Source organism: Scyliorhinus canicula, chromosome 2 (assembly GCF_902713615.1).
Source record: "Scyliorhinus canicula chromosome 2, sScyCan1.1, whole genome shotgun sequence".
Taxonomy (NCBI): domain Eukaryota; kingdom Metazoa; phylum Chordata; class Chondrichthyes; order Carcharhiniformes; family Scyliorhinidae; genus Scyliorhinus; species Scyliorhinus canicula.
The window spans coordinates 196,251,415-196,267,443 of NC_052147.1; the positions used below are offsets into that span (position 1 = coordinate 196,251,415).

The 16,029-nt window shown below is 42.3% G+C and overlaps 1 protein-coding gene across 1 annotated transcript in view; it reads left to right on the forward strand.

The window, feature by feature from the left end:
* LOC119961858 (titin-like) overlaps positions 1-16,029 on the forward strand; it is a 408,409-nt gene that overhangs the window by 311,182 nt on the left and 81,198 nt on the right. Inside the window, 22 exon segments of the mRNA XM_038789292.1 lie at positions 1,077-1,109; positions 1,223-1,352; positions 1,446-1,745; positions 1,849-2,166; positions 2,265-2,561; positions 2,688-2,987; positions 3,373-3,687; positions 3,973-4,121; positions 7,696-7,846; positions 7,936-8,217; positions 8,304-8,606; positions 8,718-9,020; positions 9,098-9,379; positions 9,464-9,763; positions 10,073-10,375; positions 10,478-10,786; positions 10,898-11,179; positions 11,300-11,599; positions 11,704-11,997; positions 12,109-15,075; positions 15,180-15,500; positions 15,617-15,901. Of these exon segments, the coding sequence (XP_038645220.1) occupies positions 1,077-1,109; positions 1,223-1,352; positions 1,446-1,745; positions 1,849-2,166; positions 2,265-2,561; positions 2,688-2,987; positions 3,373-3,687; positions 3,973-4,121; positions 7,696-7,846; positions 7,936-8,217; positions 8,304-8,606; positions 8,718-9,020; positions 9,098-9,379; positions 9,464-9,763; positions 10,073-10,375; positions 10,478-10,786; positions 10,898-11,179; positions 11,300-11,599; positions 11,704-11,997; positions 12,109-15,075; positions 15,180-15,500; positions 15,617-15,901 (8,524 nt within the window).

Below are 16,029 nucleotides of genomic sequence, written 5' to 3' on the forward strand. Positions count from 1 at the left end.
TGTCCATCTAGGCCTCAGCCTTCCACGTTACTGTCTGGACAGCGGCAGTTCTTGGGCATTAAGGCAGAAGGGAAGGTTTGTGGTGAGGACGGGGGAAAACAAGGGTGTATATCTACACCATCAACAGACTGAAAAGATGGCACTGTGTGTAAGCTAGAATATATGGTGTATGGCTTATAGCAACTCTAAATATGTGTGGGTGAAGGAACACGATGAATGTGAGAGAAGAGTCATGATAATCAAAATTGTTGGAAGGCAAGTGAAGGGAATGAGATAAATGTAGCAGTGTGTGAGGCTGAATGGTATAGTTCGCAGAATGTGACATGTGAAGATGTATTCAGTTATCATGGCTATTTGTGTGAGGTCATTAAACTGCTATGGCATCCAGATTCTCTGGGTTAGACTGTTGGCATTGACTGCAATGGCTACCAGCTCCCATTACCTGCTCCCAGCTCCCACCCCATTCTGAATTAGCTTTAGTTTTGAGTGGGCTGTACATCTAATCCGGGATGTCCAAGTCACACAATGATGGTTAAGGTTTGGAATGCACTGCCTGAGATTGTGGTGGAGGCAGATTCAATTGAAGCATTCAAAGGAGAATGAAATTGTTATCTGAAAAGGAAGAATGTGCAGGATTACGGGAAAGGCAGGAGAATGGCACAAAGTGAATTGCTCATTTCGGGAGCCAGTAGAGACATGGTGAGCTGAATGGCCTCCTTCCACACTGTAACAATTCTGTGATTTGTAAGGTAGTTTCCATTCATTAAATACTAGTTGTCTTTCACAAACTATGATCCCTCCCAGCTATCACCTCTAAATTGATGTGTTTGTGGTTTTGGCCAGATTAGTTATTTCCTTGTTTGAAGTTGTTTTAAGTCATCACTGGGTCAAGATGAATGGAACCATTATGCAGGCCCTGGCTGAAGGTCCTGTATGGACTCATCAAGTATGGGATCTTGAGAAAAATAATTGGGGGAAAGCTTAACATGGAACAAATCAATCATCATTAATCATAGTTCTTCCTAAACAAGGATTAAACAGATTTTGTAACATTTGATATTTTACTGTTTGTCTAGGATGAAGGACATAATCTCCCAGCTGATGCCCAGGTAATAATATCGTTAATGATTATTTTACAGTTGTATGTTGGAGATTTTGGAATGTAGAAATTGAATTTGCATGTTACTTGCTGATTAATTGTTAATAATGTTGTCTTTAATAGGTGGAAAGTATCAAAAATAAATCAACCGTGGTTATTCCAGAATGTAATAGAAGTCACTCTGGTCGATACAGTATTACTGCGAAGAACAAGGCTGGACAAAAGACATTAAATGTCAGAGTAAATGTACTTGGTATGTCATTATATTGTTGGATTGTATTTGAAAGAGAATAAATTGTCGTAGTTTAATTTGATTATTAAATTAATTATTTTTTGTGTGTTACAGACATGCCAGGACCACCAAAAGATCTCAAAGTCAGTGACATAACAAGGAGCTCCTGCAGACTCTCATGGAAGCCCCCAGACAATGATGGTGGAGATAGAATTAAATGCTACGTTGTGGAGAAAAAGACTGTGGAAGGAAAGGCTTGGGTAAAAGCGAACGCTGCCTGTGCAGGCACAACATTTGTTGTGCCTGACCTTGTTGAAGGTCAAGAGTACTTCTTCCGCGTCCGGGCAGAAAATCGATTTGGCATTGGGGCACCAGTCGAAACCATTCAGAGGACTAGGGCTAGAGATCCAATTCGTAAGTTTATAGTTTTAAAAACTTATCTAGTCAGAGATCAGTATAATTTATTTTAGAGTACATACATTTTGGTTTTTTTTTTTGACTATCTTCTATATTTCAGATCCTCCTGAGCCTCCAACAAAACTCAGAGTTGGTTTGGTTACAAAGAATTCTGTTTCACTTACTTGGAGGCCACCAAAGAAAGATGGAGGGGCTCCAGTAACGCATTACATTATTGAAAGTCTTTCCTCGGATCCGACTGGCCAAAGGAAGGAAACCTGGAAGCAATGCAATAAACGTGATGTGGAAGAAACTAAGTTTACAGTAGAAGATCTTACAGAGGGTGGACAATATGAATTCCGTGTGAAAGCTGTTAACGAAGCTGGTGCCAGTAAACCATGTAACCCTGTTGGACCTATCATTGTGAAAGACCAAACATGTAAGTGCTGACACAATTTTAGCATAACACACCAATGTAAAAATAGAACATGCCAAATTTAAGCCTAATTTATATGTACTAAATGTTCTCATGTCTAGGTGCACCTGAAATTGAACTTAAAGAATTTTTAGAAGCAGAACAAAATACAGATATCAGCATTATAGCCAAAGTCAAGGGCACACCATTCCCAACTTTGACATGGTACAAAGCACCTGTCAATAAACCAGAAGAAAAATATAAAGTAGAATATGATCAACACGTCAACAAAATTGTGACTGAGGATGGTTGTACTTTACTAATTCATCAGTCCCTCCGAAAGGACACTGGTCTTTACACCTTGACTGCTAAAAACAATCTTGGAGCCGCTTCTAAGGAAATGAGACTTAATGTTCTTGGTAATGACTTTTATAATTTATCTCTTTATTCCTAATTTTGGCAATGCAATTATAACTGAATTCCTGTCACTTGCCATAGCTAGTGTAATTGAAACTATTTATATTTTGACTTGTTTTAATACTTAGGCCGCCCTGGTCCTCCAGTTGGTCCTATTAAGTTTGAAGAAATTAGTGCTGAACAGATGACCTTATCATGGCTCCCTCCAAAAGATGACGGTGGCTCCAAGATCACTAACTACGTTGTTGAAAAGAAAGAAGCAAATCGGAAGACCTGGATTCAAGTTACCAATAATGTTAAAGAGTGCATTTGCACAGTACCCAGGTTATTGGAAGGACACGAATATGTATTCCGTATCATGGCTCAGAATAAATACGGTGTTGGTGCGCCTCTTGACAGTGAACCAGAGACAGCAAGAAACCTGTTTAGTATGTATTGAAACACATTTCCTCCTGATATTCCATAATTTGTTATTTCTGATTTTTGCAGATGCATCCACACTGTTTAATTCTTCACATTTAACAATGGACAGTAAAATTGTTGATCCTGAGTTCGAAGTTTATATCTAGTAGTACAAGACAGTTTATTGTTGAGAAAAAATTCTTAAGTTAAAATTTGTACTAGTTATTGTTCAGCCTGTATAATCCTCTGCATTCCCTAACAAAAGTTATTTGAATTTTGTGCTCGAGTGCTTGAATATTTTTTGAGCATTAAATATTCCACCTTTAATTTCAAAATGACTGTCAGAATATACTCAGGTTACCTCCTTTTGTAGATTTGGAAAATACCAATGAAATGTATATTTTTTTAAAGCTGTACCTGGAGCTTGTGACAAACCAACTATAAGTAGTGTGACCTGCAATTCTATGTTCGTCAACTGGGAAGAACCAGAATATGATGGTGGTTCTCCAGTAACTGGCTACTGGTTGGAGCGTAAAGAGACCACCGGGAAGAGATGGAATAGAGTAAATCGTGATCCAATTAGGATTATGCCACTTGGGGTATCCCATCAAGTAACTGGTCTTATTGAAGGCTCAGACTATCAATTCCGTGTGTACGCCATCAATGCAGCAGGCGTTGGACCCCCAAGCCAGCCTTCTGACCCAGTGAGAGCAAGAGATCCCATAGGTACGCATACATTTTTGCTTAGAGTTTTCAAACTTTTATATGTGGGAGACATCTGTAAATATTAATAAACTAGTGTAAACTATTTTCACATTCCTAGAAACCAACTATCCTAACTTCTAACACTATTAGCTACTCATAAGTAAAGCAATGTAATCTTGGAAACATTTTTATTAATGTAAAGTAATAGAATCAACAAGCAAGTAGCGTCAACAAACAAAGAAATGTAATAGATTAACCAAATGTGTTTGATAGTTTGTTACGAATGTTATTTTTTTTAATAAACAGCACCACCTGGCCCTCCATTCCCTAAGGTGACAGACTGGACAAAGTCAACTGTAGACCTTGAATGGGCTCCACCAACAAAAGATGGTGGATCTAAGATTACTGGTTATTTTGTTGAATTTAAAGAGGAAGGAAAGGAAGAATGGGAAAAGGTAAATGCATCAATAATGGTTTGGTATATATTAAATATAGGGCTACCTTTCTGGTTTCTATCCTATGCCTTTGCCAGGTGCAGGATAGACAGAGCAAAACTGAATTGTAATCTGCCAGAACAGGCCTTAAGAGTTCCCAAATCTGATGCACCTGATCATTTAATGGCTCAGTATCAACCCCACTGCAACTTCTCCCATTGACAGGGCCATACAATGAGTGTGAAACAAAAGTTAAGCTGAAGTCACTTCGACCTACAATGGCAATTCTGCTCCATTAGCCTTAGGCTCCTCTGGGTACTGCTGAAGCAACTGAAGGCCTCAAGTTCTGAAGTGCCCCAGAAATCTTTTTTTTTTAAATAATTTTTATTGGAATTTTGTACATAAAATATAAAACATAATGACAAACAATGAAATGCAACAAAATAACCCATAATAACTGTAACATCCCCCAGACCGTATCGACGCATGTATCACATCCCCCCACCCCCCCAACCCCAATAAACAACAAAAGAACTCAAAAATAAATTTAAATTAAATAAACAAACATAGTCATCGTTCCCCCCCCCTTTTCCCTCCCCCTTCCCCCTCCCCCCGGGTTGCTGCTGCTACTGTCCCCGTACCCTATCGTTGAGCCAGAAAGTCGAGGAAAGGTTGCCACCGCCTAAAGAACCCTTGTACTGACCCTCTCAGGGCGAATTTGACCTTCTCTAGCTTAATGAAACCCGCCATGTCATTGATCCAGGTCTCCACGTTTGGGGGCCTCGCATCCTTCCATTGTAGCAAGATCCTTCGCCGGGCTACTAGGGACGCAAAGGCCAGCACACCGGCCTCTTTCGCCTCCTGCACTCCCGGCTGCACCCCAACCCCAAAAATCGCGAGTCCCCATCCTGGCTTGACCCTGGATCCTACCACCCTCGACACCGTCCTCGCCACCCCCTTCCAGAACTCCTCCAGTGTCGGGCATGCCCAGAACATATGGACATGGTTCGCTGGACTCCCCGAGCACCTGACACACCTGTCTTCACCCCCAAAGAACCTACTCATCCTAGTCCCAGTCATGTGGGCCCTATGCAGCACCTTGAATTGGATGAGGCTAAGCCGCGCACATGAGGAGGAAGAGTTAACCCTCTCCAGGGCATCAGCCCATGTCCCGTCTTCGATCTGTTCCCCCAGTTCCCCCTCCCACTTAGCTTTCAGCTCCTCTACTGACGCCTCCTCCGCCTCCTGCATAACCTTGTAGATATTAGATATCTTCCCCTCTCTGACCCAGACCCCCGAAAGCACCCTGTCACTCACCCCCCTCGCGGGAAGCGAAGGGAATCCCTCCACCTGCCGTCTACCAAATGCCTTTACCTGCAGATACCTGAACATGTTTCCCGGGGGGAGCCCAAATTTCTCCTCCAGCTCCCCCAGGCTCGCAAACCTCCCATCAATAAACAGGTCCCTCAGCTGTCTGATGCCTGCTCTGTGCCAACCCTGAAATCCCCAATCAATGTTCCCCGGGACGAACCTATGGTTCCCCCTTAACGGAGCCTCCATCGAGCCCCCCACTTCTCCCCTATGTCACCTCCACTGCCCCCAAATCTTGAGGGTAGCCGCCACCACCGGACTCGTGGTATACCTCGTAGGAGGGAGCGGCCACGGCGCCGTTACCAGGGCCCCCAGGCTTGTATCTCCACAGGACGCCCTCTCCATCCGTTTCCATGCTGCCCCCTCCCCCTCCATTACCCACTTGCGCACCATCGACACATTGGCCACCCAATAATACCCCGAGAGATTGGGTAACGCCAGCCCCCCCCCATCTCTACCCCGCTCCAAGAAGACCCTCTTCACCCTCGGGGTCCCATGCGCCCAAACAAAGCTCATGATGCTGCTAGTCACCCTTCTAAAAAAGGCCCTAGGGATAAAGATGGGTAAACACTGAAAAAGGAACAAGAACCTCGGGAGAACCGTCATTTTGACGGACTGCACTCTACCCGCCAACGATAGCGGCACCACGTCCCACCTTTTAAATTCCTCCTCCATCTGCTCCACCAGCCTGGTAAAATTAAGCTTATGGAGAGTCCCCCAACTCCTAGCCACCTGCACCCCCAGGTATCTGAAACTCTTCACTGCCCTCTTAAATGGGAGTCTCCCAATTCCCTCCTCCTGATCACCCGGGTGTACTACAAATACCTCGCTCTTGCCTAAATTTAACATATAGCCCGAGAAGCCCCCAAATTCCGCTAACAGCTCCATCACCCCCGGCATTCCCCCTTCTGGATCCGCCACATACAACAGCAGGTCGGCCGCATACAGCGATACACGATGTTCCTCCCCACCCCGCACCAGACCCCTCCATCTCCCTGACTCCCTCAACGCCATAGCCAAAGGTTCAATCGCCAGTGCAAAGAGCAAGGGGGACAGGGGGCACCCCTGCCTGGTCCCACGGTAGAGCCTAAAGTACTCCGATCTCCTTCCATTGGTAACTACACTTGCCATCGGAGCCGCGTAGAGCAGCCTCACCCATTTGATGAATCCCTCCCCGAATCCAAACCGCTCCAGCACCTCCCACAGGTACCCCCACTCAACTCTATCAAACACTTTCTCCGCATCCAGCGCCACCACTATCTCCACCTCCCCCTCCACTGCCGGCATCATAATAACATTTAGCAGTCTCCGCACATTCGTGTTGAGTTGCCGTCCCTTGACAAATCCTGTCTGATCCTCGTGTATCACCCCGGCACACAGTCCTCTATCCTGGTGGCCAGGTTCTTCGCCAGCAACTTAGCGTCAACATTGAGGAGCGAGATAGGCCTGTATGATCCACACTGCAAGGGGTCCTTATCCCGCTTCAGGATCAGAGAGATCAGTGCCCGCGACATTGTCGGGGGCAATGCCCCCCCCTCCCATGCCTCATTGAAGGCTCGCACCAACAGGGGGCCCACCAGATCTGCATACTTTTTATAAAATCCACCGGGAACCCGTCCGGCCCCGGCACCTTACCTGACTGCATTTGTCCAATCCCCCTGACTAGCTCCTCCAACTCTATCGGCGCCCCCAGCACCTCTACCAGCTCCTCTTGAACCCTTGGGAAACATAGCCTGTTCATGAAGCTCTCCATCCCCCCTCTCCCCATCGGAGGTTCCGACCGGTACAGTTCCTCGTAGAAGTCCCTAAAGACCCCATTTACTTCTGTCCCCTTCTGCACTACATTCCCACCCCTATCCATCACTCCACCAATTTCCCTAGCCGCTGCCCCAGAAATCTTTTTTGGTTTGCTTTCACTTGGTCACATGACTCTCCCAGACCCTCCCACATGAGAAGATCAACCTCGAAGTCCAGCACCAGCTCCTCCAGCTGTTGCTGAATTTAGTTGTTGAGATTGAAATGCACTTCACGTCCATGACAACTGCTGGCAATGCACATGTTAGTGCATCTATTGTCAGCACAGGACTTATTTCACCTTCAAAGGAAGGCACAAATTCTCGCGCAGTGTGGAAAGGCCAGAAATCTAGCATCATAGTTTTCTTGCTCCAGTCTCTCTTGCTCAGTCTTGGCTAATATGTTTGCCTTTTGTGCTGTTTCTTCACAGGTAAAAGACAAAGAAATTAGAGGCACAAGGTTTGTTGTACCAGGACTTAAGGAAGGCAGTTTGTACAGATTTAGAGTAAGAGCAGTAAATGCTGCTGGAGTTGGTGATCCAGGGGATGTTTCTGACGTCATTGAAGTCAAGGATAGAACAGGTAAAAAAAATAAAGACTTTTCTTGCATTTCTTCTGTATTACTTTGACAATGATATTAATTGATATCATTATATTTTTATTTATTCTAGTCATTCCAGACATTACCTTGGATGCTAGCATGCGAGACAGAATTGTGGTGCATGCTGGTGGTGTCATTCGTATGTTGGCATATGTGTCAGGTAAACCGCCACCAGAGATCACATGGCAAAGAGATGAAAAACCAATACCAGGAGAAGCTACAATTGAAACGACAGTTATCAGTTCTGCTCTTGTCATTAAGAATTGTCAGAGAAAGCATCAAGGTGTGTACAATCTCATTGCAAAGAATGCAGGAGGTGAAAGAAGAAAGACAATTCTTGTTGATGTTTTAGGTAAGTATTCTTACTTTCTGATTTTACACTCCATGCAATCAACCTTTCTTAAGAATGTAAGTAAAATTAATATATTTTTATTGCAGATGTTCCTGGGCCAGTTGGTGAACCTTTCCGCTGTGAAAACCTGACAAATGATTCTTGCAAATTGAACTGGTTCATTCCGGATGATGATGGTGGATCTGCTGTCACCAATTATATCATTGAAAAACGTGAAACTGAACGACGAGGCTGGTCCCCTGTCACATACACAGTCACAAGGCAGAATGCTATTGTTCAGGGTCTAATTCAAGGAAATAGTTATTTCTTTAGAATTGCTGCTGAAAATATCATAGGCATGGGCCCATGGGTGCAGACAGCACAAGAAACTATGGTTAAAGAACCAATGTGTAAGTAATCTTTCCAGTTACATGCTTTTCCCCCATTTTTAAGTATTAAAGAAATCAATTGTAACCACTGAATACATTAATTTTAATGTATTTTTCCTAACTAACTCGCAGCTGTCCCTGAACGCCCTGAAGATCTTGAAGTAACAGCAGTCACGAAGCAATCAGTTAGCTTGAAATGGAACCCTCCTAAATACGACGGTGGTGCGGACGTTACAATGTACATTCTTGAGGGCCGTCTTATTGGCAAAGAACGGTTCATCAGGCTCACTAAAGAGAAATTGATGGATCGGATTTTTAATCATAGTGGATTAAAGGAAGGTGACACTTATGAGTATCGTGTCAGTGCTGTTAACGAAGTTGGACAGGGCAAACCATCATTCTGCACAAAACCAATAACTTGCAAGGATGAACTTGGTAAGGTTCCTTTCAAAAATGTTTTCAGAAATATCTATTTTCTCCCAGAAAGGCACTAACTGTCTTATTATCTTTAGAACCACCGACACTTGAGCTGGACTTCCGCGACAAGTTTGTTGTGCGCGTCGGTGAATCTTTCAGCCTGACAGGGAAATATAAAGGGAAACCTGCTCCAAAGGTTTCTTGGTTGAAGGATGATGTTGCAGTTGAAGAAACTGGTCGCCTAAAGATAAACACTACACCGTCAAAACTGTGTCTGGGGATTCAAAAAGGTGTTCGTGATGACTCGGGTAAATACTGTGTGGTTGTGGAGAACAACACAGGGGCACGAAAGGGTCTTTGTCAAGTGACTGTTGTTGGTAAGTTAGTTATTTTTCTTCTTCTTCGGTTTAAAATCTTGTAAATAGGAAACAGGATTGAAACAAAATGTTTTTTTTTTCCAGATCGTCCACAACCTCCAGTTGGCCCAGTTGAGTTCAATGAAGTTCACAGAGATCACATGGTTATTTCCTGGAAACCGCCACTGGATGATGGAGGCAGTATAATTACTAATTATATTGTTGAAAAAAGAGATACAAACCGAGAACTTTGGATGCCTGTTACTTCCTCAACTACTAAAACGACTTGCAAAGTTCCGAAATTAATTGAGGGTAGAGAGTACATAATTCGTATCTATGCTGAAAATATGTATGGAATCAGTGATCCATTGCTTTCAGAAGAAATGAAAGCTAAAGATCGTTTTAGTAAGTGTTTGACTTTAGAATTTCCTAGTTAATATATTAAGCACAATAAAAAAACAAGCAAATGCTCAGAACAGTAAATTAAGAATCTTGCATTTTCCCATAACTAGGCCCACCAAAAGTAAGGTTGAATTCTGATTTCATATGAAGTAAATATTTTATGGTTCTGCTATTAAATCGTTTTAGTTATAAGTGTTGCACGCAATAAAGGTGTCCCGTTCCTATTTTATCAACAAGCTTGTAAAACATTAAGAATGAGGGAGAAATCTTCGTTTTTTCTTTCTTATTCCGGTTTTATTATTTTCTCTAAAGGGGTCCCTGAAGCACCAGAACAACCAATTATAAAGGATATTACCAAGGACTCTGCTGTGGTGATTTGGAATAGACCACGTGACGGCGGCAAGCCTATCATGAGATATATTGTGGAAAAGAAAGAAACCATGTCCAATCGCTGGGCAAGAGTAACCAGGGAGCCAATTTATCCAGACACTCAGTACAAAGTAACTGACCTGCTTGAAGGCTGTGAATATGAATTCCGTGTTTCTGCAGAAAACGAAATAGGAGTTGGTGATCCTAGTCCGCCATCAAAGCCCATCTTTGCAAAAGATCCAATTGGTATATGAAACATACACTCAATTTCTTTTTTCCTTCAAAATAACTTCTGTAATGTATGCATTTGGGTTTATAATAACCATATTTTTAACTATTTTTGTTCAGTCAAACCAAGCCCACCCATTAACCCTGAAGCAGTGGACTACACTAAATCTACTGTTGATTTATCTTGGCTACCTCCACGCCATGATGGAAAAGGAAAAATATTAGGTTACTTAGTGGAGTTCCAGAAAGTTGGTGACGAAGAGTGGAAGAAAGCAAATCAAACGCCGGATTCCTGTCCTGACACTCATTTTAAGGTGACGGGTCTTACTGAAGGCAATACATACAAATTCCGGGTGATGGCAGTCAATCAGGCTGGCGCGTCAGATCCGGCTTATGTCCGCGATCCAGTTCAAGCAAAAGACAGGCTTGGTGAGTGTGTGACAGGAATACAATGTGGATCGTTCCACATTAATGAACTTTACTATTAACCCTGTTCTTGTGGTTGTCTGTTCACTCAAAAGCTTTTTCTTCCTTTTGCAGAGGCACCTGAATTGTTTGTGGATGCTAATATGACTCGAAATGTAAACCTAAAAGCAGGAACTACTTTAACCCTCAGTGCAACCATAAAGGGAATGCCATTTCCAAAGATCACATGGAAAAAGAATGACATGGAAGTCCCACTGAAAGCTGATATTGAAATTACTCCCGTTCGCAGCAAGCTTGAAATCCGTAATACAGTTAGAGGTGACAGTGGGAGTTATTCACTCACAGCTGAAAATGAAGCTGGAAGCAAGAGTGCTACGTGTATAGTTACAGTATTAGGTAATACAGCTGGAGCACAAAGATTGTCGGAACACTCTGTTGATTTAACTTAACACAATCTTGATCTATTTGTCTTTTTTCCAGTAATTACAATATTAAGAATACATTAATTATTTTCAGACAAACCTGGACCACCGCGTAACCTGAATATTAGTGAAGTTAGAAACGATTCATGCTATCTGACTTGGAAGGAACCAGAAGACAATGGCGGTGCTGTTATCTCAAACTATATAATTGAGAAAAGAGATGTTGCAGATCCTCGTTGGGTCCCTGTCTCATCCACAACCAAAAAGCACAGCATTATGGCCAAGTACTTAATGGAAGGCACTCAATATTTGTTCCGTGTGGCTGCTGAAAATCAATACGGTAGAAGTAGCTTCATTGACTCAACGAAACCTATAAAGGCACTTAATCCAATATGTAAGTTCTTATTTGCTGATATTAACATTTCACTCAGTCAAGCTCACAACTTCTGTACCAGCTCATAACAGCAAAATTATCATGTTATCATCTTATTTTTGTAGCTCCACCTGGACCACCGAAGAACTTACACCATGTTGATGTCGACAGGACAGAAGTGTCTCTTCTTTGGAATTATCCAGATCGTGATGGAGGCTCTGAAATCACAGGATTTTTAGTTGAATACCAAGAAGAAGGAGCACAAGACTGGATTACATTTAAAACTGTCAGCATACCAGAATGTGTTGTAACTGGTTTAGAACAAGGAAAGATGTACAGCTTCCGTGTTAAAGCTCAAAATGTAGCTGGGCTTGGTCGTCCAGATACAACAATACCTATACACTGCCAGGAGAAATTAGGTCAGTTACACTGACTCATATTATTTACTTTGTGTTTTCCATTGCTTTCAATCTGCAATTCATTGATATTTCATGATACTCATTTGTTTCATATGTGCTTTTGTTTTATAGTATCCCCATCAGTGGATATTGATGTAAAGTTGATTGAAGGTCTTGTTGTGAAAGCTGGCAGCACAGTCAGACTTCCTGCTTTAATGAGAGGTATTCCTCCTCCTTCAGCGAAGTGGGTCACTGACAATACTGAGCTTAAATCAGAAGGCAGTTACAAAATCGATACTGACAACTATTCAACAGTCCTTACTATTAAAGATTGTACCAGAAAACATACTGGTGAATATATACTTACTGTTTCCAATTTAGCTGGCAGCAAGACAGTGGCACTACACTTAACAGTCTTGGATGTTCCCGGTCCTCCTGTTGGCCCAATCAATATCCTTGAAGTAACTCCACAGCACATGATTATCTCTTGGCGTCCACCGAAGGATGATGGTGGAAGTCCTGTCATCAATTACATTATTGAGAAACGCGAAACCAAGAAAGAAACCTGGGGTGTAGTTAGCTCTGGAAGCACAAGCACTCAAGTTAAAATTCCACGTCTTCAGAAAGGATGTGAATACATTATGCGTGTTCGAGCAGAAAACAAAATTGGTATTGGTGAACCACTAGAGTCTAAGCCAACTGTTGCCAAGTACATGTTCGATGTTCCAGGCCCACCCACTAAACCAGCGATTTTTGATATCACAGAAAATGCTGTAACAGTTTCCTGGGGCATACCAAAGTATGATGGTGGTAGCCCAATTATTGGTTACATTATGGAACGCAGAGAAACAACTGGTAAATGGATACGAGTGAATAAGACGCCAGTATTAGATCTAAAAATGAGAACTGTTGGACTTTTTGAAGGAAATGTGTATGAATTCAGGATATTTGCTGAAAATATTGCTGGCCTAGGTAAACCATCACCGATCTCTGATCCAGTCTCAGCGAAGCGTGCTATTAGACCACCTGGACCACCAATCAATCCTAAACTCAAAGACAAGACGAGAGAATCTGTTGACTTAGTCTGGACAAAACCCACCAAGGATGGTGGCAGCCCAATCTTAGGATATATTGTAGAATGTCAAAAAGCAAGTACGACACAGTGGAATAGAATTAATAAAGATAATTTAATCGAGCAATGTGCTTTTAGAGTACATGGACTTATTGAAGGTAATGAATATCGATTCCGCATAAAAGCTGAAAATATTGTTGGTGAAGGTGAGCCAAGAGAACTACCAGAATCCGTAATTACAAAAGACATCCTTCATCCTCCAGAGCTAGAACTTGACATTGTTTGTCGTGAGCTGGTCACAGTTCGTGTGGGACAAACTATTAACATAACTGGCCGTGTTAAAGGCCGACCAGATCCAGAAATTACATGGTCAACAGAAGGCAAAATACTCTCTGATGAGAAACGTGTAAAGATGAATAATGACTACCCTGTTATACAGCTCTTGATTAAAGAGGCAACCAGAGCCGACCACGGTAAATATATTATTGTTGCTAAAAATAGCTGTGGACATGCCCAAGCTGCAACTACTGTCAATGTACTTGACAGGCCTGGCCCTTGCAAGAACATCAAGGTAGCCTATGTCACTAAAGATTCCTGCATGCTTTCCTGGGAAAATCCAGATGATAATGGAGGCTCAGAAATTACTAACTACATAGCTGAAAACCGTCAACCCAGCCAGAGAGGATGGTCTGTGATCTCATCTGATTTGACTAAACGTGTGGTCAAAGTTCCACTTACAACAAATCGTGAATACTTCTTCCGCGTGTGTGCAGAAAACAAAGTAGGACTGGGTCCAACCATTGAAACCAAAACACCAATCTTAGCCATAGATCCTGTTGAAAGGCCTGGAGAACCTGAAAATTTTCATGTTGCTGATATAGGAAAGACATTTGTCTTGCTTAATTGGAGGAGACCTGATTATGATGGTGGCAGTCCTAACCTATCTTATCATGTTGAAAGAAGGTTAAAGGATTCAGATGAATGGGAAAGATTACACAAAGGAAGTATTAAAGACACTAGTTTCATGGCTGACCGCTGTATTGAGAATCAGACCTATCAGTTTAGAGTTCAAACTAAGAATGAAGGTGGTGAAAGCAACTGGGTGAAGACAGATTATATTATTGTTAAACAAGAAATGCAGAAGCCAGTCTTGGACCTGAAGCTATCTGGAGTGCTAACTGTAAAAGCAGGTGACACCATCAGAATTGAGGCAACTCTCAGAGGCAAACCTCAACCAGACGTTGTTTGGGTAAAGGACAAAGATGCAATTGATCTTGGCAGATCACCTAGAGCTAAGATTGAAACAACTACGGACACATCCAAACTCACAGTAATTAAAGCGAAACGTGATAACAGTGGCAAATATGTAATCACTGCAACTAATCCAGCTGGTAGCTTTACAGCATACGCTACCGTAAATGTTTTGGATGTACCAAGTGAAGTCAGAAACCTAAAGATCTCTGCCATTGCAAGTGATAGGTGTAGAGTCAGCTGGGACCCACCAGCAGATGATGGCGGTTGCGAAATTCAAAACTATGTTCTAGAGAAGTGTGAAAGTAAGAGAATGGTCTGGTCCATATTTTCCGATTCTATAATTACCGATTGTGCAAATGTCACTCGTCTTATTGAAGGAAATGAATATATCTTCAGGGTACGAGCAGAAAACAAAATAGGCACCGGTCCACCAACAGAAACAAAGCCAATGGTAGCTAAGACACAGTTTAATAGACCTGGCCCTCCGGATGCACCTGAGATAACTAAAGTTAGCAAGGAAGAAATGACTGTCGTTTGGAATGTGCCAGAAGATGATGGTGGAAAATCAATCACAGGGTATATATTGGAGAAGAAAGAGAAGCGATCTCTTAGATGGGTTGCAATCAACAAAAGTCCAATCCCAGAGAGGCGTATGAAGGTTACAAATCTGGTTCCTGATCATGAATACCAGTTCCGTGTCAAAGCTGAAAATGAAGTTGGATTAGGAGACCCAAGTCCACCATCAAGACCTGCAATAGCAAAGGATCCTATGGGTATTTATTATATAACATTTGTTGAATTTTTTTACTGCAAATATTTTAACTTCTTGTCACTCTTTACATTTCTTCTGACTCATATCCTACTTTTCTGTGCACAGAACCTCCTGGTCCTCCAAGTGGTCTAAAGGTGATTGATAGTACAAAGACCTCCATTTCCCTTGGCTGGACAAAGCCAGTGTATGACGGTGGTTCTCCCATCATCGGTTATGTTGTTGAAATGAGACCAAAAGGAGTCAGCAAATTACCTGAAGAAGGATGGAAGAGATGTAATGTTCCAGCTCAGCTTGTTCTTACTCAATTTACCATGAGCAACCTTAATGAGAAAGAAGAATATGAATTTCGAGTTTCTGCACAGAACCAGGTTGGAATTGGTCGCCCTGCTGAACTGAAGGAAGCAGTATCACCAAAGGAAGTGTTGGGTAGGCACTGCATTTTGTCCTTTTCTTCTTTTCGTGATGTAAATAAAACATTTTTTCATGTAATATTTCTTTATGGCAAAATAATTTCTCACACCCAATTGATATGTTTTCTTCAGAACCACCAGAGATTGATTTAGATGCAAGCCTGAGAAAGGTTGTCACCGTCCGAGCAGGATGTCCTATCAGATTGTTTGCCACTATCAGAGGCCGACCTGCACCTAAAGTATCCTGGAAGAGAATGGGAATAGACAACGTTGTCAGAAAGGGACAAGTGGACTTACTTGACACCATGGCTTTTCTAGTCATTCCTGATAGTACTCGTGATGATTCTGGCAAATATTCATTAACACTTGTAAATGCAGCAGGCGAAAAGGCAGTGTTCGTGAATGTTAAAGTTCTAGGTGAGTAGTATACATTTTTTTTTTGTTTAGATATTTTCTGATCTAACATGATCTTAGGGAAGGAATTTCTGAAGTATGTTCAGGAGAGCCCCGTTAATCAGTATGTTTTCTACCCAAGGAGGAAGGAA